Source organism: Spermophilus citellus, assembly GCF_964194105.1.
Source record: "Spermophilus citellus genome assembly, chromosome: 9".
In the NCBI taxonomy this organism is placed as follows: domain Eukaryota; kingdom Metazoa; phylum Chordata; class Mammalia; order Rodentia; family Sciuridae; genus Spermophilus; species Spermophilus citellus.
The window spans coordinates 67208580-67232323 of record NC_138191.1 but is presented as its reverse complement, the minus strand read 5'-3'; the positions used below and the strand labels follow the sequence as shown (position 1 = coordinate 67232323).

Below are 23744 nucleotides of genomic sequence, written 5' to 3'. Positions count from 1 at the left end.
AACAAATAAATCATCTCAAAATCCTAGAAAAAGAAGAGCAAAACAACAGCAAAAGAAGTAGAAACAAAAGAAACAATTGAAAAAATTGACAAAACTAAAAGTTGGTTCTTTGAAAAAATAAATAAAATCGACAGACCCTTAGCCATGCTAACAAAGAGAAGAAGAAAGAGAACTCAAATTACTAGCATACGGGAAGAAAAAGGCAACATCACAACAGACACTTCAGAAATACAGAAGATAATCAGAAATTATTTTGAATCCTTATATTCCAATAAAATAGAAGATAGTGAAGGCATCGATAAATTTCTTAAGTCATATGATCTGCCCAGATTGAGTCAGGAGGATATAGACAACCTAAACAGACCAATATCAATTGAGGAAATAGAAGAAACCATCAAAAGACTACCAACTAAGAAAAGCCCAGGACCGGATGGGTATATAGCAGAGTTTTACAAAACCTTTAAAGAGGAACTAATACCAATACTTTTCAAGCTATTTCAGGAAATAGAAAAAGAGGGAGAACGTCCAAATTCATTCTACGAGGCCAACATCACCCTGATGCCTAAACCAAAGACACTTCAAAGAAAGAAAACTACAGACCAATATCTCTAATGAACCTAGATGCAAAAATCCTCAATAAAATTCTGGCGAATCGGATTCAAAAACATATCAAAAAAATTGTGCACCATGATCAAGTAGGATTCATCCCTGGGATGCAAGGCTGGTTCAATATACGGAAATCAATAAATGTTATTCACCATATCAATAGACTTAAAAATAAGAACCATATGATCATCTCGATAGATGCGGAAAAAGCATTCGACAAAGTACAGCATCCCTTTATGTTCAAAACTCTAGAAAAACTAGGGATAACAGGAACCTACCTCAACATTGTAAAAGCAATCTATGCTAAGCCTCAGGCTAGCATCATTCTGAATGGAGAAAAATTGAAGGCATTCCCTCTAAAATCTGGAACAAGACAGGGATGCCCTCTCTCACCACTTCTGTTCAACATAGTTCGCGAAACACTGGCCAGAGCAATTAGACAGACAGAAGAAATTAAAGGCATAAAAATAGGAAAAGAAGAACTTAAATTATCACTATTTGCAGATGACATGATTCTATACCTAGCAGACCCAAAAGGGTCTACAAAGAAACTATTAGAGCTAATAAATGAATTCAGCAAAGAGGCAGGATATAAAATCAACACACATAAATCAAAGGCATTTCTGTATATCAGCGACAAAACTTCTGAAACGGAAATGAGGAAAAACACTCCATTCGCAATATCCTCAAAAAAAATAAAATACTTGGGAATCAACCTAACAAAAGAGGTGAAAGACTTATACAATGAAAACTACAGAACCCTAAAGAGAGAAATAGAAGAAGATCTTAGAAGATGGAAAAATATACCCTGTTCATGGATAGGCAGAACTAACATCATCAAAATGGCGATATTACCAAAAGTTCTCTATAGGTTTAATGCAATGCCAATCAAAATCCCAACAGCATTTCTTGTAGAAATAGATAAAGCAATCATGAAATTCATATGGAAAAATAAAAGACCCAGAATAGCAAAAACAATGCTAAGCAGGAAGTGTGAATCAGGCAGTATAGCAATACCAAACTTCAAACTATACTACAGAGCAATAGTAACAAAAACAGCATGGTACTGGTACCAAAACAGGTGGGTGGACCAATGGTACAGAATAGAGGACACAGAAACCAATCCACAAAACTACAACTATCTTATATTTGATAAAGGGGCTAAAAGCATGCAATGGAGGAAGGATAGCATCTTCAACAAATGGTGCTGGGAAAACTGGAAATCCATATGCAACAAAATGAAACTGAATCCCTTTCTCTCACCATGCACAAAAGTTAACTCAAAATGGATCAAGGAGCTTGATATCAAATCAGAGACACGGTGTCTGATAGAAGAAAAAGTTGGCTACGATCTACATACTGTGGGGTCGGGCTCCAAATTCCTCAATAGGACACCCATAGCACAAGAGTTAATAACTAGAATCAACAAATGAGACTTACTCAAACTAAAAAGTTTTTTCTCAGCTAAAGAAACAATAAGAGAGGTAAATAGGGAGCCTACATGCTGGGAACAAATTTTTACTCCTCACACTTCAGATAGAGCCCTAATATCCAGAGTATACAAAGAACTCAAAAAATTAGACAATAAGATAACAAATAACCCAATCAACAAATGGGCCAAGGACCTGAACAGACACTTCTCAGAGGAGGACATACAATCAATCAACAAGTACATGAGAAAATGCTCACCATCGCTAGCAATCAGAGAAATGCAAATCAAAACCACCCTAAGATACCACCTCACTCCAGTAAGATTGGCAGCCGTTATGAAGTCAAACAACAACAAGTGCTGGCGAGGATGTGGGGAAAAGGGTACACTTGTTCATTGTTGGTGGGACTGCAAATTGGTGCAGCCAATTTGGAAAGCAGTATGGAGATTTCTTGGAAAGCTGGGAATGGAACCACCATTTGACCCAGCTATTCCCCTTCTCAGTCTATTCCCTAAAGACCTAAAAAGAGCATGCTACAGGGACACTGCTACATCGATGTTCATAGCAGCACAATTCACAATAGCTAGACTGTGGAAGCAACCTAGATGCCCTTCAATAGACGAATGGATTAAAAAAAAATGTGGCATTTATACACAATGGAGTATTACTCTGCATTAAAAAATGACAAAATCATAGAATTTGGAGGGAAATGGATGGCATTAGAGCAGATTATGCTAAGTGAAGCTAGCCAATCCCTAAGAAACAAATGCCAAATGTCTTCTTTGATATAAGGAGAGTAACTAAGAACAGAGTAGGGACGAAGAGCATGAGAAGAAGATTAACATTAAACAGGGATGAGAGGTGGGAGGGAAAGGGAGAGAGAAGGGAAATTGCATGGAAATGGAAGGAGACCCTCAGGGTTATACAAAATTACATATAAGAGGAAGTGAGGGGAAAGGGAAAAATAATACAAGGGGGAGAAATGAATTACAGTAGAGGGGGTAGAGAGAGAAGAGGGGAGGGGAGGGGAGGGGAGGGGGGATAGTAGAGGATAGGAAAGGCAGCAGAATACAACAGACACTAGTATGGCAATATGTAAATCAATGGAAGTGTAACTGATGTGATTCTGCAATCTGTATACGGGGTAAAAATGGGAGTTCATAACCCACTTGAATCAAAGTGTGAAATATGATATATCACGAACTATGTAATGTTTTGATCAACCAACAATAAAAAAATGAATCTCAATTTTAATATTCATTAAGTGAGGATAATTTCTCTTTCCATCATATTTTTATAAATATTAGACTCCTAAGTTACCTCTTGCTGAAGGCTGTCTAAATATGGTACCATTTCATGACATAGAGGCCTTTTTTATCTCTAAAAGAAACTTCATTTTACTGTTGACACAGCCAACACTCAACAATAAGTGCATAAAAATAGATGTGGCCAGAAGTATTATATAGAAATATTGTGCTCCTTTATATTTTTAAAGAATAATTTTTAATTATTTCCATATTGATGTCTGAGTTCATTCAACAAATATTTATAAAATTCCTGCAAAGACTCAGGCTGTGAGGGTACAACTGTAGAACAGATAAGTCCCTGTTTTTTATGGAGCTAATATTCTGGTGGTATAGACTAAAATAGACACATATTTACATCCAATTAAGGAAAGCCCTATTTAAAATAAGAAGCTTGCTATAATGCATCAATAAAAAATCAAAATACATAAATAAGAAGCTTACAGCATGTCCCATATGTCATCAAACCAGAGTATATATCATCAAATGAATGTTCTCTTTCCAGACAACATGATTTTATAGCTGATTCTCAGAGAAAAGCCATTTTAAATCAGTTTATAACAGTAATGGATACATGTTTTTGGATTCCCAACTTAGGTTCTAGTTGGTTTTAGGTTCCCTTATGCATGCCTGGTTCTTCATGTTTCAGGCAATTCTATAGTGCCTAAAAGAAGTAAATTTCATTTGCTAATCCCAGGAATCTTGCTCACATTTTTTTCTTTTAATCTTTAAAGGCAGTCAGTCATTATATGGTCATTTTCCGCCTCCTGTGTAAACAGCCATTTTTAAGGACTTTAATTGGAAATCAATTATGGTATTTTGGGTCTTTTTTGGACAAACTGCCAGTTATCTACCTATTCTAGCCAGACTTGGACCCTTAAACTAGAACACACTCATAAACACTTCAGCACATTTTGCTACTGATCCAATATTGGCCCTCCTTCCACTGTGGATCACCAGTCCTGGATATTCCATTTTCTTTGAGACCTAATTGGTCTCAGTGTCAGTTTCTCGTGCTCTGTCGCCATCTAGAGGCCAGAGACTACTCACTTTTTGCCTCCCATTTTAGGTCCGTGACAATGTCCTTTGAAGAATTGTAATGATTTTTAGAAATCCTCCATTTATTTTAATGAGGAATTCTTAGCTCTAAATGATTGTGAAACTCTTCTTTTACAATAGCTTTCAGGGCCTGCCATATATTCTTCTAAACAATGTGGTAGAGTGGTTAAGTCTGTGAAGTTGATGGTCTAGGTTTAAACCTCAAAGTCACTGTTCATTATTTGACCAGATCATATTACTTTACCTCTCTTTGCCTTACTTTTTAACCTGCTTGAAAACAGAGTGAGAAGATAAAGGGAGTAAAATATAAAGATAACTATCTCATAGGATATTGTGAAGAAAACATGAGTGAATACACACGAAGCTCTAAGAACAGCACAATAAATGTTAACCACCATCTTTGAGACCTTTGGCAAATACTCAGTCTCTTTGAACCTCAGTTTACTTATCCTTGAAGGAGGATTAATACATTCACACTTTGGAAGCTATTGCAAGGATTGAATGAAATGGTTCACATAAAGCACACAGCTCAGATCCTGGCTTATCATAAGCATTTGATGAATGTGAGCTACTAGTATTACTAACCCCCATGATGAAAAATCCATGACCTCTTAGGATGACTTTGAATTTATTAAATATCCAAAGATGCCCCACTCAGGTCTGACTAAACGAAATTGATGGTAACATTCTTCTCTGGCCTCATCCTCTGGCACTGCCACAATAAATTTTCCTGGAGCTCATCACACATTCCTTGGTGTTGGTGATTTTCCTATCCTGCTCCTTCTTCAGTTCCCCCTCCATTTCCTGGCTCCATTTTGCCTTGCTGCTCTCATCATGAATGTACCTCAAACTTTAACTTCAGTTATACCCTTGTTGGTAACATAGTCTACTCACGTGGCTCCCACTTTCTGGCTGAGAATTCTCCACTAGACCTCTCACAGGTCTGAATCCAACCCACCTGCTCAAAGTCAATGTGTTCAGTACAGAATTCATGACTCCCAGCCCATCCTGCCTCTCTTCTCTTTTACAATATTTCTTCTCATTTGCTTCTTGTTTTTCATTACCCTTGTTAGAACCAGAGGCCTCCAAAAATTTTTTAATTATTTATTTTTTAGTTTTAGGTGGACACAATATCTTTATTTCACATTTATGTGGTGCTGAGGAACCGAACCCAGTGCCTCATGCATGCTAGGCGAGCACTCTACCACTGAGCCACAATCCCAGCCTTCCTCCGAGATTTTTGATCTTGTACCTTCTCAGTAAATATTTTTGAGTACAGATCTCCAATGTACATATAATTATTTATAACTCGTGTACATGTAATGCTCTACTAATATATTTATGTACACTATTTTAAAAGAGAAAAGCAGACATTAAAACAAGGGTGAAGAATCTAAAATATTTTAATGATTTCATTTTATATATTAAACAAATAGAAATTCCTCTTTGCTTTTCCTAAATGTGTATAAATAGTCTCTTATAAGGAGAATAATGTGACTGAATGTGCCTCGTTATTTATTAAAACATTGATTTGCACTTTGTAAACAATTACTTAAGTGTCCAGTTTCTTTAAATCCCTGCGCTTGGGTTATTTCACTACTTGCTTTTAATGTCTTACCCAGTAAAAAAAGAGACCTTTCAAAACATATAGGTTCCAGAACAAAGAAAGTGTTGGTTGACTATGTCATTTTTTAATTTTGTCCAGAATTATGCCAAAGATTTTTTAATGCGACATAAATTTTTAGTATAGCTAAAGTGTTCTTACCCTACTTTACTTTTTGTCTGTTTGTTGGCTGGTTTTTGTATTTGCTGGTGTTTTCCCATAGACATAACCAGAGGGCAGACTGAGGAGGTGCAATGAGAAGGGTTTTGTGAACATGTATTTTTTGTACCATCTTTCCCAGAGATTTACTACTACATTTTTTAAAAAATAATAAATGATCTGAAAAGATACTTAAGACATATCTTTAAGATGGAAAAGCAGAATGAAAAGGTCAAATAGAAATGGTCCAATGTTTTAAAAAATGTGTGTGTATGTATGTATGTGTGTATATATATATATATATATATATATATATATATACACACACACACACACACACACACACACACACACACATACAGAAAAGTCACTAGAGGGGAAAATACCAATATTTTAATAGTGGTTATCTCTGAGAGACAAGATAAAGAGTGACTTTTGTTCTTTCATTCATGCTTGTCTCTATTTTCCAAAGATTCAGGAAATTATATTTATTAATTTTAGACCATGAACTTTGTTTTAAGACAAGGTGACATCAAATATTTTTTAAAAGAAGCATCTTCCTGATGGTGTTTGCATTTCAGCCCCTGGACTAATTATGCTCTTGTGCTGCTTGCGTATTTAATTATGATATACGTCATATGCCACAGAACAGAACAGACTGGGACAGATGTATATGGCAAGGAATAGAAAATGTAAACTATATTTTTAAAAGATCTTTCATGTAAACATGTGTTCTTCTATCTATGCTCCTCTGAAAGACAAAATATTAGCCCAGACCAAAGCACTGAAGGCAGGAGAAACTAGCCCGTACTACAATCTTGAAGGTGGGATGTCTGAGCAATTGAAGCCACTAGAAGACTTCTGCACAAAGTTCTTCGTGGGGACAGAGGTAAATAGGAATCCCCTGCTTTTAAAATCAATACCTAATTACACCAAAATATGAGATTATAGTCCTGTTTTATGTGTTTCCTGTACTAAGACTTATGGTATTCAAATATTTTCCATGTTTTCATGTGCTTATTTGCATTTGAGATTTTTAACCTTGTTGCCTCATAGATTCACAAATCTGAAAAAAAAAAAACCTCTATAAAATTAGGGACACTTTTTACTAATAATTTATTGATCAACCTGCAAGTATTCACTGAATACTTCACTGTATGGGAAAAAAACATGCTAAGTATTAGAGATTTACTAAGAAAATACCACTTTCTTACTCTAACACAAGCTAGTGGGAAAGAGTGTTAAAAAATTAATTCAGAAGATAAATAACCATTGAGTATAATAATGATAATGAATGCCATTTTCAGCACCTACCGTAATAACCAAAGCAAGCCCACATTTATCAAACATTGTTATGTATCAGGATCTGTGCCAGGTGACCTTCCAAAGTATGACTCATTTGATCCCCAGAATAAAGGCCAATATTATTAGTCCCATTTTACAGATGAAGAAGTGAGGCTCAGAACTTTGTCTACAGTCAGGTGGAGATGCTCCCTTCACTCATGACTTTCTTTTTCCCAGACCAACACACCAGGGGAAGATGCCACAGCTCAGTCTTAACAGAATGCAGTTTGCCTTCACAAGCTGGTACTCCAAGACTAATCCCCAGTCACGAGCTCTGGGGAGCATGGCACCTGCCAGGAGCAGTGCTCAACACTGGCCAGAGATAAAGTGTGCCCTACAGTCCCTGTCCTCAAGGCACTTTCTGCCTAGTTAAGGAGCAGACACATTGACAATGTGACAGAGGTCAACACCAGTCTAGAAACTGCCAAAACAGGAAGCAGGAGGGTTGAGGGGACATAAGCAGTTGAGAAGAAACCAAAAGGCTCAGGGTGAGAATTTGGTTCCAAGCAGGAGTCATAGCCTGAGTAATATTTGGGAGTCATAAAAGTCTGGGATTTATCAGCAGGTGGTGGCACAGAATGGTGCAGGAGGGAGAGCTATGCCTGGCGTGGGGAACTGGAGTCCAATACCTAAGATGGCCTTTTGAATTCCGTTTAGTAAGCAGTGGGACACTACCAATAGACGTATGTTTTATAACTTGCATGTCACATCAAGTTTTTTTAAAAAATTGTTTCAAATTATGGCAAAATATACATAACAAAATTGTCCATCATGACCATTGCAAGTGTACCATTCAGTGGTATTAAATCTACTCTTACTGTCACCATCCATCTCTGGAACTTTTCATCATCTAAAACCGGAACTCTGCACCCACTCAACAATAACTCCTCATTTTTCACGTTTCTGCAGCTCCTGGCAACCACCACTGAACTCATCCTTCACTTTGCATGAATCAAATGTGTTCTCATCTCCCCTCCCTGGCCTATACATCCGAATCTATCCCCTCCTCCAAGTCCTTTCATCTCCTCTTTTTAAATACCCTCAGTCAGCTGGGTCAGGGGTGGCGATTAGAATTAGGAATCTACATCTGGGTGACCTTGACTAAGTCATTGAACTTCTCTGTTTCTATTTTCTCATCTAAAAGATGACAATGGGGCTACTGCCTCTCCACCTCTGTCATTCATTGGCACTGTATGCTTCCCTCTCGTGTGGCTCTTTCTTTTTTTTACACTGGGTCCTTCTGCCTTCCCTTCTTAAAATGGTCATAAGGTACTAACAGAATACATACTACTTGTTATTTTATTTGGATTGAACTTAATGTTTCCTGTTCTCAACTTTAAAAGGTAATTGAAAGGTAATTTTTCTTTTAGTCCACAAGTTGTTATTAAGTACTTTGTTACATGTTAAGAACAGATCACTGAATTAGTTGAAACTGATCGTGGATCAGCAAAAACTTTGGAACCCCAGAAGTCAGGATTCTTTGTACATAGCACATTTCCATAGCCACCATGTTCTCTATGTCACTGTGTCTATATAAATACCAACTCATTTTTTGTAAAACCAAGTACAGTTATGATTTTGATACCCTCTCATAATGTGATTATCTAATTATCATTTGATGACATTGAACTGTGGACTCATATTTGTCTTGGTTGCAGTTAGTCTGAGCACATGAATTTGAGGGTTTGTCTCTGAAGTTATCATTGTATTCATCAGAAACCTGTAATATTTTTAGGAAGGTGAAGTGATATATACAGATTGGAAATTAGAAAGAGATCCTGACACTGGACGATTTATGAGTAAGTTTTGATGAGTAAGTTTTGTGGATTGCTCTGTTATTAATAAGATCTTCTTTTTAATTTAAACCATCCAAAGAAATATTGTGAAGTCCTGAGAGGCCTGGTCCTTGTCCTGCTCGTGGAAGGGAGAGCACCCGTTCTAATACATGTGTTACTTAAAATGAGGGCCTCTACTAAGTGGCATATTTGTCACCACAGAGCTTACTAGAAGAATATATAAAAATCTTGGATCCTACCCTGGGACCTATTGAACCTAAATCCAGGTTTTAATAAGATTTTCTAGGTGATTTATTTTTACCCCCAAATTTGACTTATATGATGCTTACATCACTGAGACACTTGAACAACTTAATTAAACAGTAACCCCAAACTCCTGCTCCCGTGATTTGGGCAGCTAAGCAAAGGTGTGTGGGTCACACCCAGGAGAACAGGCACACCAATAAGCAAAGCTCCCTGTCTTTGATAAGCTCAGAGTCTTGGGATTCACTACAATTACAGCTGCTTACTTTAGACCTTTAAATTTTATCCCACCATGACAATGTAATTGTACTACATTTTCAAGTTTGAAATAACCATAAGCAAAGGAAGAGTTGGCTCTTGGAACTGCTAGCAGATAAAGGCTCTGGAAGGCTTCAGAGTATGTAGGAGCAGCCCCCTGTGGAACAGTGGCTCAGTTTGCGGAGGAAATCTGGTCAGTTCTGTGGGTGTTCAGAAGAGTGGCAAGTGAATGACCCACAGAGGTCAGAGGTCAAAGCCACATCCTGCACGGGACAGCTGTTGGGGCTGGCATCTTTACCTCAAACCTTCCCCCCAGTCAGTCCTACTGATCTGGTTCCAGAGACCAGAGTCTGCCATCGACCTGGGAAGGCTTTCATTGTCACATGCCAACAGTGAAACAAAAGCTTTTAATCTTGAAGCAAAAGCACTTATATTTTCCTTCTATGGTATCCCCTGTCCAAAAACTCAAATATGTGTTGTTGACAATAGTGGGGCATCAAGAGAGGATCAGATGTGACCCAAAGGAGGATCAAGTTACACAGAACTGATTTTTTTGCTTTCCATTTATTCCTAATTCTATAACTTAAAATTGAACTCAAAATTAGATATTGGATATAATGAATTATATTCAACTTCTTTTATGCTTCTTCATGTAATTTATTTATTCAATAATTAATGAATATTAATCGTGCATGTACTACATGCCAGTCACTGTATAACATGGAAGTGGTTGTCACCACACTATTGAGACACTGGCTGAGGACCAGATGCCATGACTTGGTTGTGGACATGTAGGCACCAATTTCTTCTGGTCTCAGAGATTCTCTTGAGGCTCCATCTCCTCCTAATAGCCAACTTTCTAAACTGCCTTTTGGAAGACCCATTACAAACAGGTTTATTCATCTATTTTAAATGGATTTTATTTTACTAGTAAAATAATAAATATCAGTAAAGTTAAAATGCAAGAGCTTTATGTTTGAAACATACTGTTATTGGCTTGTTCTTTCCCTCTTACTTTTATCCACTTATCAGGTCATTATTGAGAACCTGTTATGTGCCAGGCACTGGAGATATCAAGATGACCAGGATATTATTCCACCTCAATAGATTTTCATGATCTATTGAAAAAATCCGACAAAACAAGTCAGACATCACACAGCCATTAGATCTATGGTTATAAGAAAATGCAAAGTGATGTGGGAGCCCAAGGAAGAACTGACTCAATATGGGGCTATTAAGAAAAGGTCCCACTGAAGAGAGACACAGTGGAACTAGGTCTTGAAAAATAGATCACAAGTTTCCATTTGGATCAGATGAGGAAAGACTCCACGTAAAAAAAATATATATCAAGGACAAAAACACAAAAACCTGAAGAGCAATGGATAGTTAGGAAAAAGGAAGAGTTCATGGCCAAAGCACAGCAATAGAGAAGGCAACAGGGGAGATGTTAGGGAGGACACTTGGTCCAGGTGGCAAAGACCCTTGAGCTCCCTCCTAAGAGCTTTGGACATTATCCCAGAGCCATGCATATAATCAGAAAATCTCCTGGAAGGAGAGCAAAGATGGGTTGGTTTGTTGATAATACTCATAATGAAAACAGGATACTCAGTTGCAACAGCCCCGATGAGAGACAGTACTGAAGTCCAAGCATGGTTACAGGGGAGAGAGAGACGCAGGGGTCGACATGCCAGGACTCTGTGGCCAATGGAATGTGGGTAGTCAGGACTAGAGGAGTTGTTTTAATTTCTTGCATTTAGTTCATTTTAAAAATGGGAATAGCTTTAACTGCTAAAAGATTACTGTTAATACTTTAAATCATCAGTCAACTATTTTATAGCATGGAAAGCTGAAAAAACCCATTATTCTCATTGAATAATGTTTGAAGTCCAAGGAAAGTCAATGTGTAGACGCTCTGCACTGTAAATTATGTGCCCTATTTGCCTTCTGTGAACTGGAGGGATGTCTCTTGGCACCTCCCATCCCAGTGTCTTTTTTAAACAGCGTGGAGTTTCCTGAGTAAAGGTGAGGCACCTACTGTGGCCTGACCCTCTGGGGTCTGCTTATCTCAAATATATAACCGGGCAGGAAGGAGAATTTCTTCTTCTTAGGAGATGTTTCTGGAAGTCAGATTACACCCACTGAGATGTGTGTGATAAAGAAGACTGAACCAAACATTTCCAGATGATCTAAGTGACAAGCCAAGAAATGCAGGTTCGGAATGGTGACAGCTGACGTGTTATTTCCTTTAGTCTGCTCTCAAGTTGTCAAATCAGCACATGCCATGTGCCAGGCACTCTTCCAAGCACTTTCTATGAGTTAACCCATGTAATTCACCTCATAGCAGCCCCATGGGTAGCTGCCATAGTGGCAGTGCTGGCATTGACACCAGCATTTGGTCACATATGCCACCAGTCAATGTTCTTAACCGCATGACCCTACTGAATCCCACAAGAGACAGTGACTTAGGAAAACTGCTTTTCTGCTTATTATGATTTTCTTTTAGTGATCTGGCCCAGAGGCCCTGGCACTCCACTTAATAATTTAAGACAGCTTCATTCATTGCTGAATGGCCAATGGGTCTTTCAAAGAACAAAAGGAAGAAAAAGGTTTTATGGGCTGTTATTTTAAAGAACAAACGTGGGCTGGGGGTTTAACTCCTTGGTAGAACCCTTGTCTGGTGTATGAGGCCCTGGGTTTGGTTCCCCAGTACTAAAAAGATAAAAATAAAAAAAATAAAAAAATCCCAAAACCCTTATTGTTATGGATATTGCTGTCACTGCAGTTCCAGACTACAGAAGGGCCTGCTCACCAGGGTAGGGAAGCCTAGGTAACCCTGAGGGCAACACCAGACCCTGAGACACAGGGGCAGCAGCAAGAAGACAGCCACTGGTTTCCAGAGTCTCCTGTCTTAATCTACTAGGTCACTTCAAGGTGGCCTTTAGAAGTATGTCTTCTGTACTGTCTTCAAGGTTGGGCTCTGGGTAGAGGAAAATTGGCCCTTTTTTTTTTTTTTTAATCCAGAAGTGCTATGTTTACATTTTTATTTATTTATTTTTCCTAATAAGTTTTTTTCCAAAAAAAATTTAATTGTGGCAATATACACAGAAACTTGCTATCTTAATAATTTTGAAGTGCACAATTCAGTAGTGTTAAGGACATGCACATTGTTCTGTAACCAATCTCAACTTTTTTCATCTTGAAAAACTGAAACTCCACACCAATTAAACACTAACTCCTTATCCCTCTTTTCCCTGGTCCCTGGTGACCCACCATTCTGCTTTCTGTCTCTAGGAACTTGTCTACTCTAGGTACTTCATATAAGTGAAACCATAAAGTGTTTACTCTTCTGCAATTGCCTTATTTCATTTAGCATAATAGCCTTAAGATCTATCCACAATGTAGCATGTATCATAATTCCTTCTTTTTTTAGGACTGAATAATAATCCACTGTCAGTCTACATCACATTTTATTTATTCATTCCACCATCAATGAACACTTGGGTTGCTTCTACCTTTTGGCTATTGCAAATAATGCTGCTATTAATGTGGATAGAAAAACCCTTCTTTATAAGGTCTTCTAAGATGTAGTAGATCTTTTTATACTTCATGTTCCATCAGTGTTCTGGGGACAGGGGAAGAACAACCCCAGCTCCCACATAACTATTACTACAGTGAGATTCAGAACACGTTTGTGATTTTGGTGTAAAGTAATTAGAAATTTTGGGTTTGGGCTTTGACACAAGGAATGAGGAGCATCGAGCTCTGCAGACAGGCCTGGGAGAGAATAAACCCAAGCAAAACCTTCCTGTGCTCTGGGTGAAGAGTCCAGAAAAGTGGGAAGACTCTGTGGCCTGGGGCAGAGACTAACATCAACTCTGATCTTCCATCCGGAGTGTTCCTTCTTTCATGCCCTCCCAACCCTTTGCAACAAGTGGAAATCTCACAGAGCCAATTACTCTCATCAGAAATTTAGCTTTTGGGGCTGGGGATGTGGCTCAAGCGGTGGCGTGCTCGCCTGGCATGCGTGCGGCCCGGGTTCGATCCTCAGCACCACATACAAACAAAGATGTTGTGTCTGCCAAAAACTAAAAAATAAATATTAAAATTCTCTCTCTCTCTCTCTCTCTCTCAAAAAAAAAAAGAAATAAATTTAGCTTTTGTTCTCAGCACTTCATCTCTTCACTCTCCTTATTTGAGCGGTCTCCACATCCCAGCTCACATATATTTCTTGATAATCCACCTTTCTCCACTGCCCCTTAATCCAAGCCACCTCCCTCTCTCACCAGGACTATTGCAGCAGCCTCCCCTATTGTCCCCTCTTCACCTCTACCTGCCTCTAATCCATTCCCCCACAACAACCAGAGGCCCTTTAGAACCGCCAATCAATTTGTCTACCTTCTAGGACTCATTAAAACATACTACCCTTAGACTAGACTCTAAACTGTCCTGCAAGACCCTGCATCGTATGGACCTTTCCTGGTTCTCATTGTGATTACCAGACCCTGGTGCTGATTTCCTCGGGTGTACAAAGGTATCAAACACTTTCCTCCTCAGGACTTTGGTGTGTGCTGTTCCCTCTTTCTAGAATCTTCCTCCACACCAATGTCTTCCAGTGTCCATGACTAATCGTCAGAGAAGGCTTTCTGAACATCAGTCTAAATGACAAATGTTCCCTTGTTACTTTCTTGTAATATTTTTTCTTTCATAACAGTCTCTACCATATTTTAATTCTATATGTTAGGATTTATTTACTGAGCATCTGTCTTTCCCGCTAGATTTTAAGCTCCATGAGGGCAGGATCACATTGTTCACTAGCCATTGTTTACCCATCCATCTTGGCACATGTAGGCAATCTACAGATAATATTTATTGATTCCCTGAATGAACTAATGAATGAGTAAATGAATAAGAAGCTGATGTATTCCTCTGAGCCTGAAAAGTGGCTCTGGTGGGAAATTCTCCAGACCTTTTCATAGAAAGATAAGGAGCTATCCCTTATAAATTCATTCACCCCCAAAATGGTCTTTTCCACTCCAACAGCAAAGAAACCAGTGAACATCTACACTGTCCATGATGGGGCTGTCCACACTGTCCAGAGATCACCTTTTTACAATGACATTGTCCTCACCATTGGTGGGTGGAACGTGGCTATTTGGAAAGAAGGTGTTATGGTAAGTGGCCTGTGAAATGGAAGAGTCGGGGTGTGGCCCTTTGGTCTTTGGAAAGACAATAGGAACAATGGCCTGTTCTGACATAACTGCCTTTAGGTACTTTTTTAGAAAAATTAGAACAGATGGCCTGCGCCCCAGCTTGTCAGCAGAACCACCTTAAGCCTTTTGAAAACATCCATTTGCTTTTCTTTCCTGCGGGCAGTAAACAGCAAAGCAAGTCCCTTGTTCTCCGAATCCTTTTCTTGGAAATACACACCACAGGCGGTTGACTTGGCTGGTGTTTTTGCCTCCCTTTAAAATGCAAGATGGGAGGCTGATTCCTGGATGGAGTCCAACGGGGAAACACTGGGTCTATCATCTTCTGCTCCAGCTTTTCTTCTGGAAGTTTCAGAAAGAGGGAATAAGTGGGCTCAGAAGTCCATCACCAGGCAGATGAGAGCCTGCCAGAGACATGCATGGGTCACAGGGAGGCAGGAGGAAGAGTCTGGTCAGAATTAGGAAAGGGGCTGGATCCAGGTAGAACACAGATTTCTTGACCCTAATGGTTTCCCCTTTGCAACTCTAACTTACACAAGTAATAGAGAAATGTATGTGAACATTTGTACAAATTTGTCACTGAAAAAAATTGGAAACTACTTAAATATGCATCAGCAAATGACTTCTACTTTATAACAGTCTACATCTGAATGTTTACATTTCTTTTTACAATGAGCTAGCATTGTAGTTAAAGAAATAAAAAAAGAAAATTCAGGCAAGATGGTTCATAGACCATGCGGGCCAAGACCCTCATTGAGACTGAAGGAGCTGGGAGACATGGGCAAGAAGAGGTTTGAGGTTTCACCTCTAGAAGTCCAGGAAGCCATGATACCTTCTTTTTCCACGGGAAAGGTTCCTACCCATGTTTTGGAGGGTATGAGGCAGGTGGTTTAGCTTAGTCCCTGCAGATTCCCATAGTCAACCTGGTTGGTTGATGGACCCTGGCAGTTGGTAGAAGACATATTCCAATCATCTCTGTGAAAAGTTCCCCAAATCAGAAAATTATCCCAAGGTAGATAGATAAAAGACATAATCTCAAGATGCATTGGTGGTCTAAAATCTCTTCCAAATACTTTTGTAAGCCATCAGATACTCTCATCTGAAGTTAATTAATTAGAATTTGCCAGCTCAGCTCTTGATTTTCAACATGTGTCTCACAGCTGGTATTGATTGGCGGGTATTGATAGGACCCTCAACAGCTCAATTGGAAGGTTCAATCTTGTCTAAAAGCAACTCAAACAAGAAAAAAAATGACCTATGAAAACAAATAATAAAGAAAAGAGCTTTTTTTTGTATTCCACCCTCACAACAAAAAGACTTTCCAGTGGGATAATTTTGCTGTTAAATGATCATGGCCAGCTGAGTTATACTTTAAGAAAATCATTGAGTTTCTCTCTGGTAATAACAAATGCTTTTAATCTGTCTTTCAAAATTTTGCTCGGAAGTATGGACCTCTCCTTCAGTCATGCTGTGCACCGAAAAGGTACACCTCGGGACACTGGTCCCTGACAAGGCCTGGAGTTTTCTATGTTGGCCGAGAAGATGGATACATCGATGTCTGGGACCTTCTGGAGAAAACCCATGAGCCAGCTCTGTCACAAAATATTTGCATAACTATGATCACCAACATCAAGCCCTGGACCTTTTCCTGTATGTTAATTCTAAATAAGTGAGCTATATCCTTTTGGGTAACTGGGAAACATTTTGACATTCATTTGGAAAGTATCCAGTGTTTTCTCTCAGGTTTTGGTTTATCTTTCCACCCCATTCTCTCTTCTCCTTCCTCATTCTTTCCTTCTTCCATCTTTCCTTTCTTTCCCCTCCTTCCTCATCCTTCCCCTTCTCTCCTGCTCTCAAACCTTGGATACACCCAGAGCCTCCCATACTGTTTGTCCTCATTGACAATGATTTCTGATACACATTTACCATGTCAAGCTTGATGGGAAACATCCTTCTTGTCCTCTTGGGGTCAGACAGGGTCATCCCTGAAGTTTGGCTACTTTTTGCGGTTTCTTTTCCATATAAAATATTTTTGTCTCTTTTTTATTATAATTTATATTTTGTGACATTATGTCACTTTTGTGATTTTCCTGTGGGCCATATCAAGCAGTTCTCTTCACGAGATCAAATGATTCTCTGGGGTTAGATAGCTATTTAAACTTTAATCTTTGGATTAAGGATGAGGAAAAGGTAATATGCAGCAAAACAAGCATACACCCAGGACTGTGTCTATGAAAGAGCAAATTTATTTCCTTTTCCCCAATTTTTCTATTTCATTTAAATAGTACTTTCTGGGTAAATCCAGCATATTTGCCTTTTCTAAAAGAAGTTCCCTTTTGTTTCCAAAGGTGTACAGGCAAGAAGTTGTCGATCCATTTCTCTCAGAAACATTAGATTCAGAAACTTTTGTCATCAGCATCTGTAGCGTATCACAATCTGGCTACTGCATAGCTATATGTGTCATTGTTTTTGTACCTGCAGGGATCATGAGTCTAGGATTCAACCATTTGAACTAGATCTTCTGAAAATGAGAAGAAACTATACTGACGTATATAATGAGATAGAAAATTAAAATTCTCAAACACTTAAAGTATTTTGCCCATTTTAAGTGATTCAAGTAAGCAATTCGGTTTTGTAATGAAGACTGTGGTTCTGGCTATGTCTTTGAATTTCAACTGGTATTCTTTTAGCCCTCAGTGTGTTTGGTGAAAATATGCTTCATGGCTTTTCTTTGAAAATCTTTCCATGTGCCCTCCTTACTTTCTTCTCAACTCTGACAATGAGCCCAGACACAGAGAAACCGGCTATCAGCCATACTCCTCATATGGATGCCAGGAAAGCAAGGTTTGAGGTGACAGGGAGGCCAAGGAAGACTCAGAGTCTTAGCTTTCATTTCATCAACTGGAAAAAATGACTTTTACATGTTTATATGTTTCAGTCATGAACATCTGATGAAGCTGCCAAGATCACTGTAACCACAGCACGTCCCTTGGGAAACCACAAAACAAAACACATTGCATATTTAGCCTCTGAAGCTGAATTTGCTGAATTTTCTCTCTCTTTTAAATCTTTCAGCTAAGCAACAATTTATAGCCATAGCTGACTATTATGGAACACTGCATATATTAGAAATTCCATGGACATTAAGTCACCCTTCCATCAATGAGGTTAGTGACTTTTAGTTTTGAAGATTTGTGTGACTAGACATTGCTGAGGCATATCTTAAAAGTGTGTTAAAAATGGCAGCATGTTTGCTTTATGAGAAAACAAAAAACTAATGCAGTAAAAAAAAGGAGATATATTTCTCTTAATATGAGTTCAGTAGTTTGAAGCTAGAAAAAAAGACCTAGCACGAGGTGGGAGAGAAGGCAATTAGATGAAGCCCAGAGTCATAGAAAAATCAGTTTGGGAATTCATAATCATAAATAGTAATGTTTTTAGATTTTAACTAAATTTTAGCCTCCCAATTTCAGTGAAGTTCTTTCCTTAGAACCCAGGTGACATTTTTATGCATCTTTCTGTCTTCCTCCTCCCACCTTAGTATATTGCAGGCCTCATATCTGAACTGACAATATTCTGCACCCCTCCCCCAAACCCGGTACACACTACCCAAGTGTTTAAAGCAATGCTAATAATGAGGTTATAAAAAGAAAATCAATGAATAGAGATGCATAAGTATATACACAACCAACATTAAATGCACAGATTGTAACCCACTGCACATCCCAACAACAACCTGCTTACTGGCAGGTGACAAACTTTCCCTCGTCCCACTCAGGTTGCCTTCCTGAGGACTCTGCTGACTTTTCAGCTTCTGTTCTTATTTTCACATATTAAGCCCTCCAGGGGACTAGGAGTTCAGCTCTACGTCAGTCCCTTCAGGGTCTCCACTGATATCCTCATCTGGGTTTTCTAAGTTCAGTTGATGACATGAAATATCCTTCAAATCAAGGAAGAAAAAGGGAAAAATATTCCTACTATGCAATAGCAGTTATTTGCAGCCCCTTCCTTCCAACCTACTTCTTTCCTAAAAACCTCCAAGTCACAAGGACCTAAATCTAAGCACAGTTGCTCCCATATTGAGCTAGCTACTCTGGTAGTAGGCAGGTGGGTACAATTTCCAAATTACATTCACCTCAAGGATTGGAAGCATCCCAAAGTAGATATCTCTCTCATGATTAGGTAGATGGTCACTAGGTAATGTCAGGATGGACTAAGTAGGTTGGTCAGGTAGGTGGCCTGCCTCATTACAAACAGCAGGAATTCTAAGAGTCTGGGACAGAACATAGAGCTTCCCTGTGGGTTACTGTCTCACAAGCCATTGTTTCTAACAGATAGCAAGTGTTAACCACTACTTCGAAAGAGAAGTCAAGCATCTGGAATATGTAGAACAGCGCAAAAATATTCGTGAGCAAGAAAAGAGAGAAATGGAACTAGAAATGGAGAATAAAAAATTTGTAAGTTAAATTGTAGAAATGAAAGTTGTTTTCCCCTCACACCCATGGAAATATGTGCATTTGGATTTTTCCCCCATTTCCACAGCCTTCTCTCATTATGAGAGTCAAGAGGGCTCTTCTTTGAAATGCTGAGCTTCAGTTGTCTCGTGTGGAAGATAGAAATATTAGTAACTCCTTTGATGATGATTACTGTAAGACTTTCAGTTAAATAACCTGACAAATAGTAGACTGTCTTCAAATGAGAGCTACTATAACTATAATGTCAGATGACAGACAAGGAGAGAGTGAATTTTCCTATAATATAATATATTGGAGCTGTGCATGACACTTGAAATAGAGAAGAATTTGGTACAGGACACACCCATCTTTAATTCCACCAAAAAGGAACCTAGAACTCTAAATCAAGCTCTCACCCTCCTCTTTCTCAGCCTTTCTTTGTTTTTTTATGAATTCTATAATTCTGATCTTCATTTATCCACTGGAATTTGGGTCTTTTCAATAGTCTGTTAATTAAGCTCTTCTCTCCTTTTCCCTTGAGATTTTTACTTCTCTTTGGTTCATTCCATCCCTTGCCCTTTGTCACCAATAATTTTATGTTTGGTCCTAGCAGTAGTCTCCTTATAGCCAAATGCATAGCATCCTTAATTATTCAGGTGAGACCTGAGTTCCCTGTTAAAAGCACCAACATGTGGAAATATCGTAACATACTGCACTGGCCAATAGATTAATAATATCACTTACTGATAGATAACTAATTTGTGCAATAGAAGCAGAGGAACTCATTTCAAAAACATTGCTTACTTTTACAAATTATGCATTAATGCCAGTTAATTAACTCTTCATCGAGTTCCACTGCTACCAAAAAAAAAAAAAACGGTTTTAGGTTTTTCTTTTTCACACTTAAAAACATTCAATGAAATTATGTGGTGGGATATATCTGCCACCCTTCTCTTACCCAAGTAATTATCCAAATTTTTTATGCGTGTTTATATATCATAGCAACAACTTCAAATTACCCACATCAGTGAAAACAAAGTAGAATTATGGAAATTCCAAAAAATAACTTGCATTTGAAATATTTTTTTAAATGAGTGGATATTACAATAGTCATATCTTAAAATTGTGTTACTTTAAAGTTTCCAGAACCTTTCCAACTACTTCTTGTAACATCATTTCCATTTGACACATTATCTTCTTGTAAGTAGAGCTGCCACTTCTCAAATTTTCTCTGGAACTAGATCATGGATAAGTGAATGAATTTCAAAGGGCTCTTCTGTTACATTTGGATGATGAATAAAGTCACTAAGGAAAAACAATGTTAGTCAGAAATATCCCCTTAGAAAGGGGGGAATGAGAACAATAGCAATATGAACCTCAGAGGATTGCAGTGGGGATTTAAGTGAATTAAAATATTTCCATATTTCCAGCACTGAGACAGTGATTGGTACCTAGAAAGTGCTAGTCAGAGGTCAGGGGAGGATCCTACTTTCCTGGCTGGGCTTCATGAATGCCCTGTGGATGCCAGGGATGAGGCTTCAACCCACAGACCCCAGGGAAATGATACAGCATCTCTTTGCCACCATCGAGTCTGGACACAGCTCACGTCTCAAAGGATAATAATAATCACAGCTCTAACAGCATATGAAATGGGAATCTTTCTAATTGAAATTTCAGCTGGAGAACCAGAGCTGGGTAAAGGAGTAGTAGCCATGTGATCCACAAACTATGCCTTTTCTATGGGATTGAGGGGAGGGAGAACTTCAAAAGGATTCTGCAGCCTGTAGTCAAGTTACTCTCCCTCCAGGCCATGAGAGCCAGGAAAGAGTTGTGGGAAAGAGGGCTTTCTTTTATTTTTGGAGAGAAGCACTGGAGAGAGCCAGGCCTTCATTTCTCCCCATTTCCCCACCCCTGCACATGGACTGCCCTCTAGCCCTCCCACCCTCCCCCGCCCCTTCTGGAGAGCCCAGTCACACCAACTATTCAAAAACAGCTTCTTCTAATTCTTTGATGTTTTTATCTATCAGCAGTTTCTAGAGATGTCTTGCTATTTTTCCTCCTAGAAAATATATCAGATGTCAAAAGAACAAGCCGAGGCTGAACTGAAATTGGAATACGAGGCTTATTTGGAGCTGGAAAAGAGTGTCCTCATCAATCTTGGCCTAGCCAAAGAGACAGAGAAGGTGCCATACATAGACATTGTATAGGAAAGCATCTGAAGGGGTACTTGGGGGGGCCTCTGTGGGTCTTGTTTTCATTTGTTATTTTGTATAAGATGAACTAACAAACTGAACATATGTAGATTTACTTATAGGCTTTTATTTCATTTCTATTAAAATATTTGGATTATAACAATAAAATATGTTTAAGTTTTGTACTGAGTGTGCACTGAATTTTGTACCTGCATATAAGAGTTTTCAACAACAACCAAAAAAAAAAAATGTCATTTTCCTGCCAGGAGACCCTCCCGGCTCAAATCCGTTCCTTATCTTCCTAAAAATAAAGCTGACTGGCACCTTCCTGCTTAGCCCTTTTATTAATTCCCCACAATCTATAATCCACTTCCCTTTACAACCCAGTGTCATATTCTGTGGCAGCTCAATTTCACATGTTATCATTTCCTCCTTGTGCCTGGGTGCTAAACCCCCAGCACCACACCAACAGGACGACAAAGACAGTGGGTACCGGGTTCTGGCCACAACTTAGAGGAAAGTTTTTAGCTTTTCACCATGTGTAATGATTGGTATAGGATTATTTTAGATGACCTTCATTAGATAAAGGAAGTTGTCTTCTTTCTCTGCCACCTAAGTTTTTATTGTTTCTCATGAATGGATCTTAAACCTTATCAAAGGTTTTTCTATATCTACTTGGCATCATACTTTCTTTTAGTCAATTATTGAGCTTCTATGGTTAAATTAACCTTAGATAAACCCAACTCAGACTCCATCTGTTATTTTTTTTAAAATGTGTTTATCTCTAGATTTTATTTGTTAGAACTGTGTTTAGCACATGGCCCTATAATTTGTGCAGTCTTACAGGGGAAGCTCTTTTTGGAGAGATGAACAAAAGCAATATGATCAGTAGGTGCAAAATTTGATTTCTGCTTCTATTAGGATGAATTCCTATTAGAATTGTCTTACTTTTTTCTGCACTTGGATCTTGGGTTGAATTCACCAGGTCTCATGGTCTTAAAAACTACCTGGACTTCTCCCATAAAACCAAGAGCCATGGAGCCATTTGACTGTCTATCTCTACTTGGAGGTAATAGTCATTTCAAACTTCAACATGCCCAAAACTGAGTGCCTGACCTTACTTCCCTCCAAAACCCATTCCTGACAATCCTCTCAGCCACCACGCTTCTGGCTGCTAGAGCCAAAAAGCTCAGGGTCATCCTTCGCCCTCTTTCTCTCACAGTCCACATCCATCTGCTAACAAATCTTGTGGAGTACACCTTCATATACAGCCAGAACCTTATCATGTCCCTCCTCCCTCACAGCTTCACCATGGTCCAAGCAACCATAATCACCAGGTTGGAGTTTGCCATCACCTCTGGTTCTCTCTGCTTCTGTGTCCTCCACCTCCCTTCTCTCTCTATGACAGCTAGGCTGCTATTTTTAAATGAAAGTCAGGTGCTATCATTCTTCCCACAGCTTCCTAGCTCAAGTTGTTACCGTGCCTGCAAGCCTCCGTGTGCTTCATTGTTACTGGGTCTCATCACTCATTCTCTCCTCCATGAGACCTACACCAGTCATGTTGACCTCCTATTCACTAAATGTGTGAGGCATGTTCCAAACCCAAGGCCTATGTACTGCACCTTCTCCAGAGATAGTCCTTGTTTTATTTTCCTGCACTCACTAAAAAAAAAAAAAAAAAAAAGTATGAAGTTTTTACTGTGTGCCAGACTCTACACTTTTAAACTGGTGACCAGTGAAGCTGATATTTGAGCAAAGACCTGAAGGAAGTGAGGAATTTCACCTATAATCTTCTGGAAGTGTATTCCATAATCCAGTCCTCCATCCCTCAGTGCAAAAAATGCTTAGACTACAGAGAACAGGAGTGGTCATGGGTATGTGACATAAACCACTACAGAGGGCTAAGCACTTTGTTTTCTCAAAATCAGGATTTTATTAGCATAGAAGATGGGGTAAATAATGAATATTGAATAAGTGTCTGCCTTGGTTATCAAGAAAAGAACTTCAGTGGTGCATGCCCATAATCCCAGCAGCTCGGGAGGCTAAGACAGGAGGATCACTAGTTCAAAGCCTGCCTCATCAAAAGCGA

At 38.8% G+C, this 23744-nt stretch overlaps 1 protein-coding gene across 1 annotated transcript in view; it reads left to right on the top strand.

Moving 5' to 3' along the window:
• DNAI3 (dynein axonemal intermediate chain 3) overlaps positions 1–21670 on the top strand; it is a gene marked incomplete at both ends in the record, with an annotated part of 66725 nt that extends 45055 nt beyond the window's left edge. Inside the window, 7 exons of the mRNA XM_081305608.1 lie at positions 6920–7050; positions 9241–9304; positions 14843–14973; positions 16455–16659; positions 18085–18180; positions 19348–19466; positions 21527–21670. Coding sequence (XP_081161734.1) covers positions 6920–7050; positions 9241–9304; positions 14843–14973; positions 16455–16659; positions 18085–18180; positions 19348–19466; positions 21527–21670 — 890 coding nt within the window. The remainder of the gene's footprint in view (positions 1–6919; positions 7051–9240; positions 9305–14842; positions 14974–16454; positions 16660–18084; positions 18181–19347; positions 19467–21526) is intronic.
• Positions 21671–23744: the final 2074 nt, after the last annotated feature.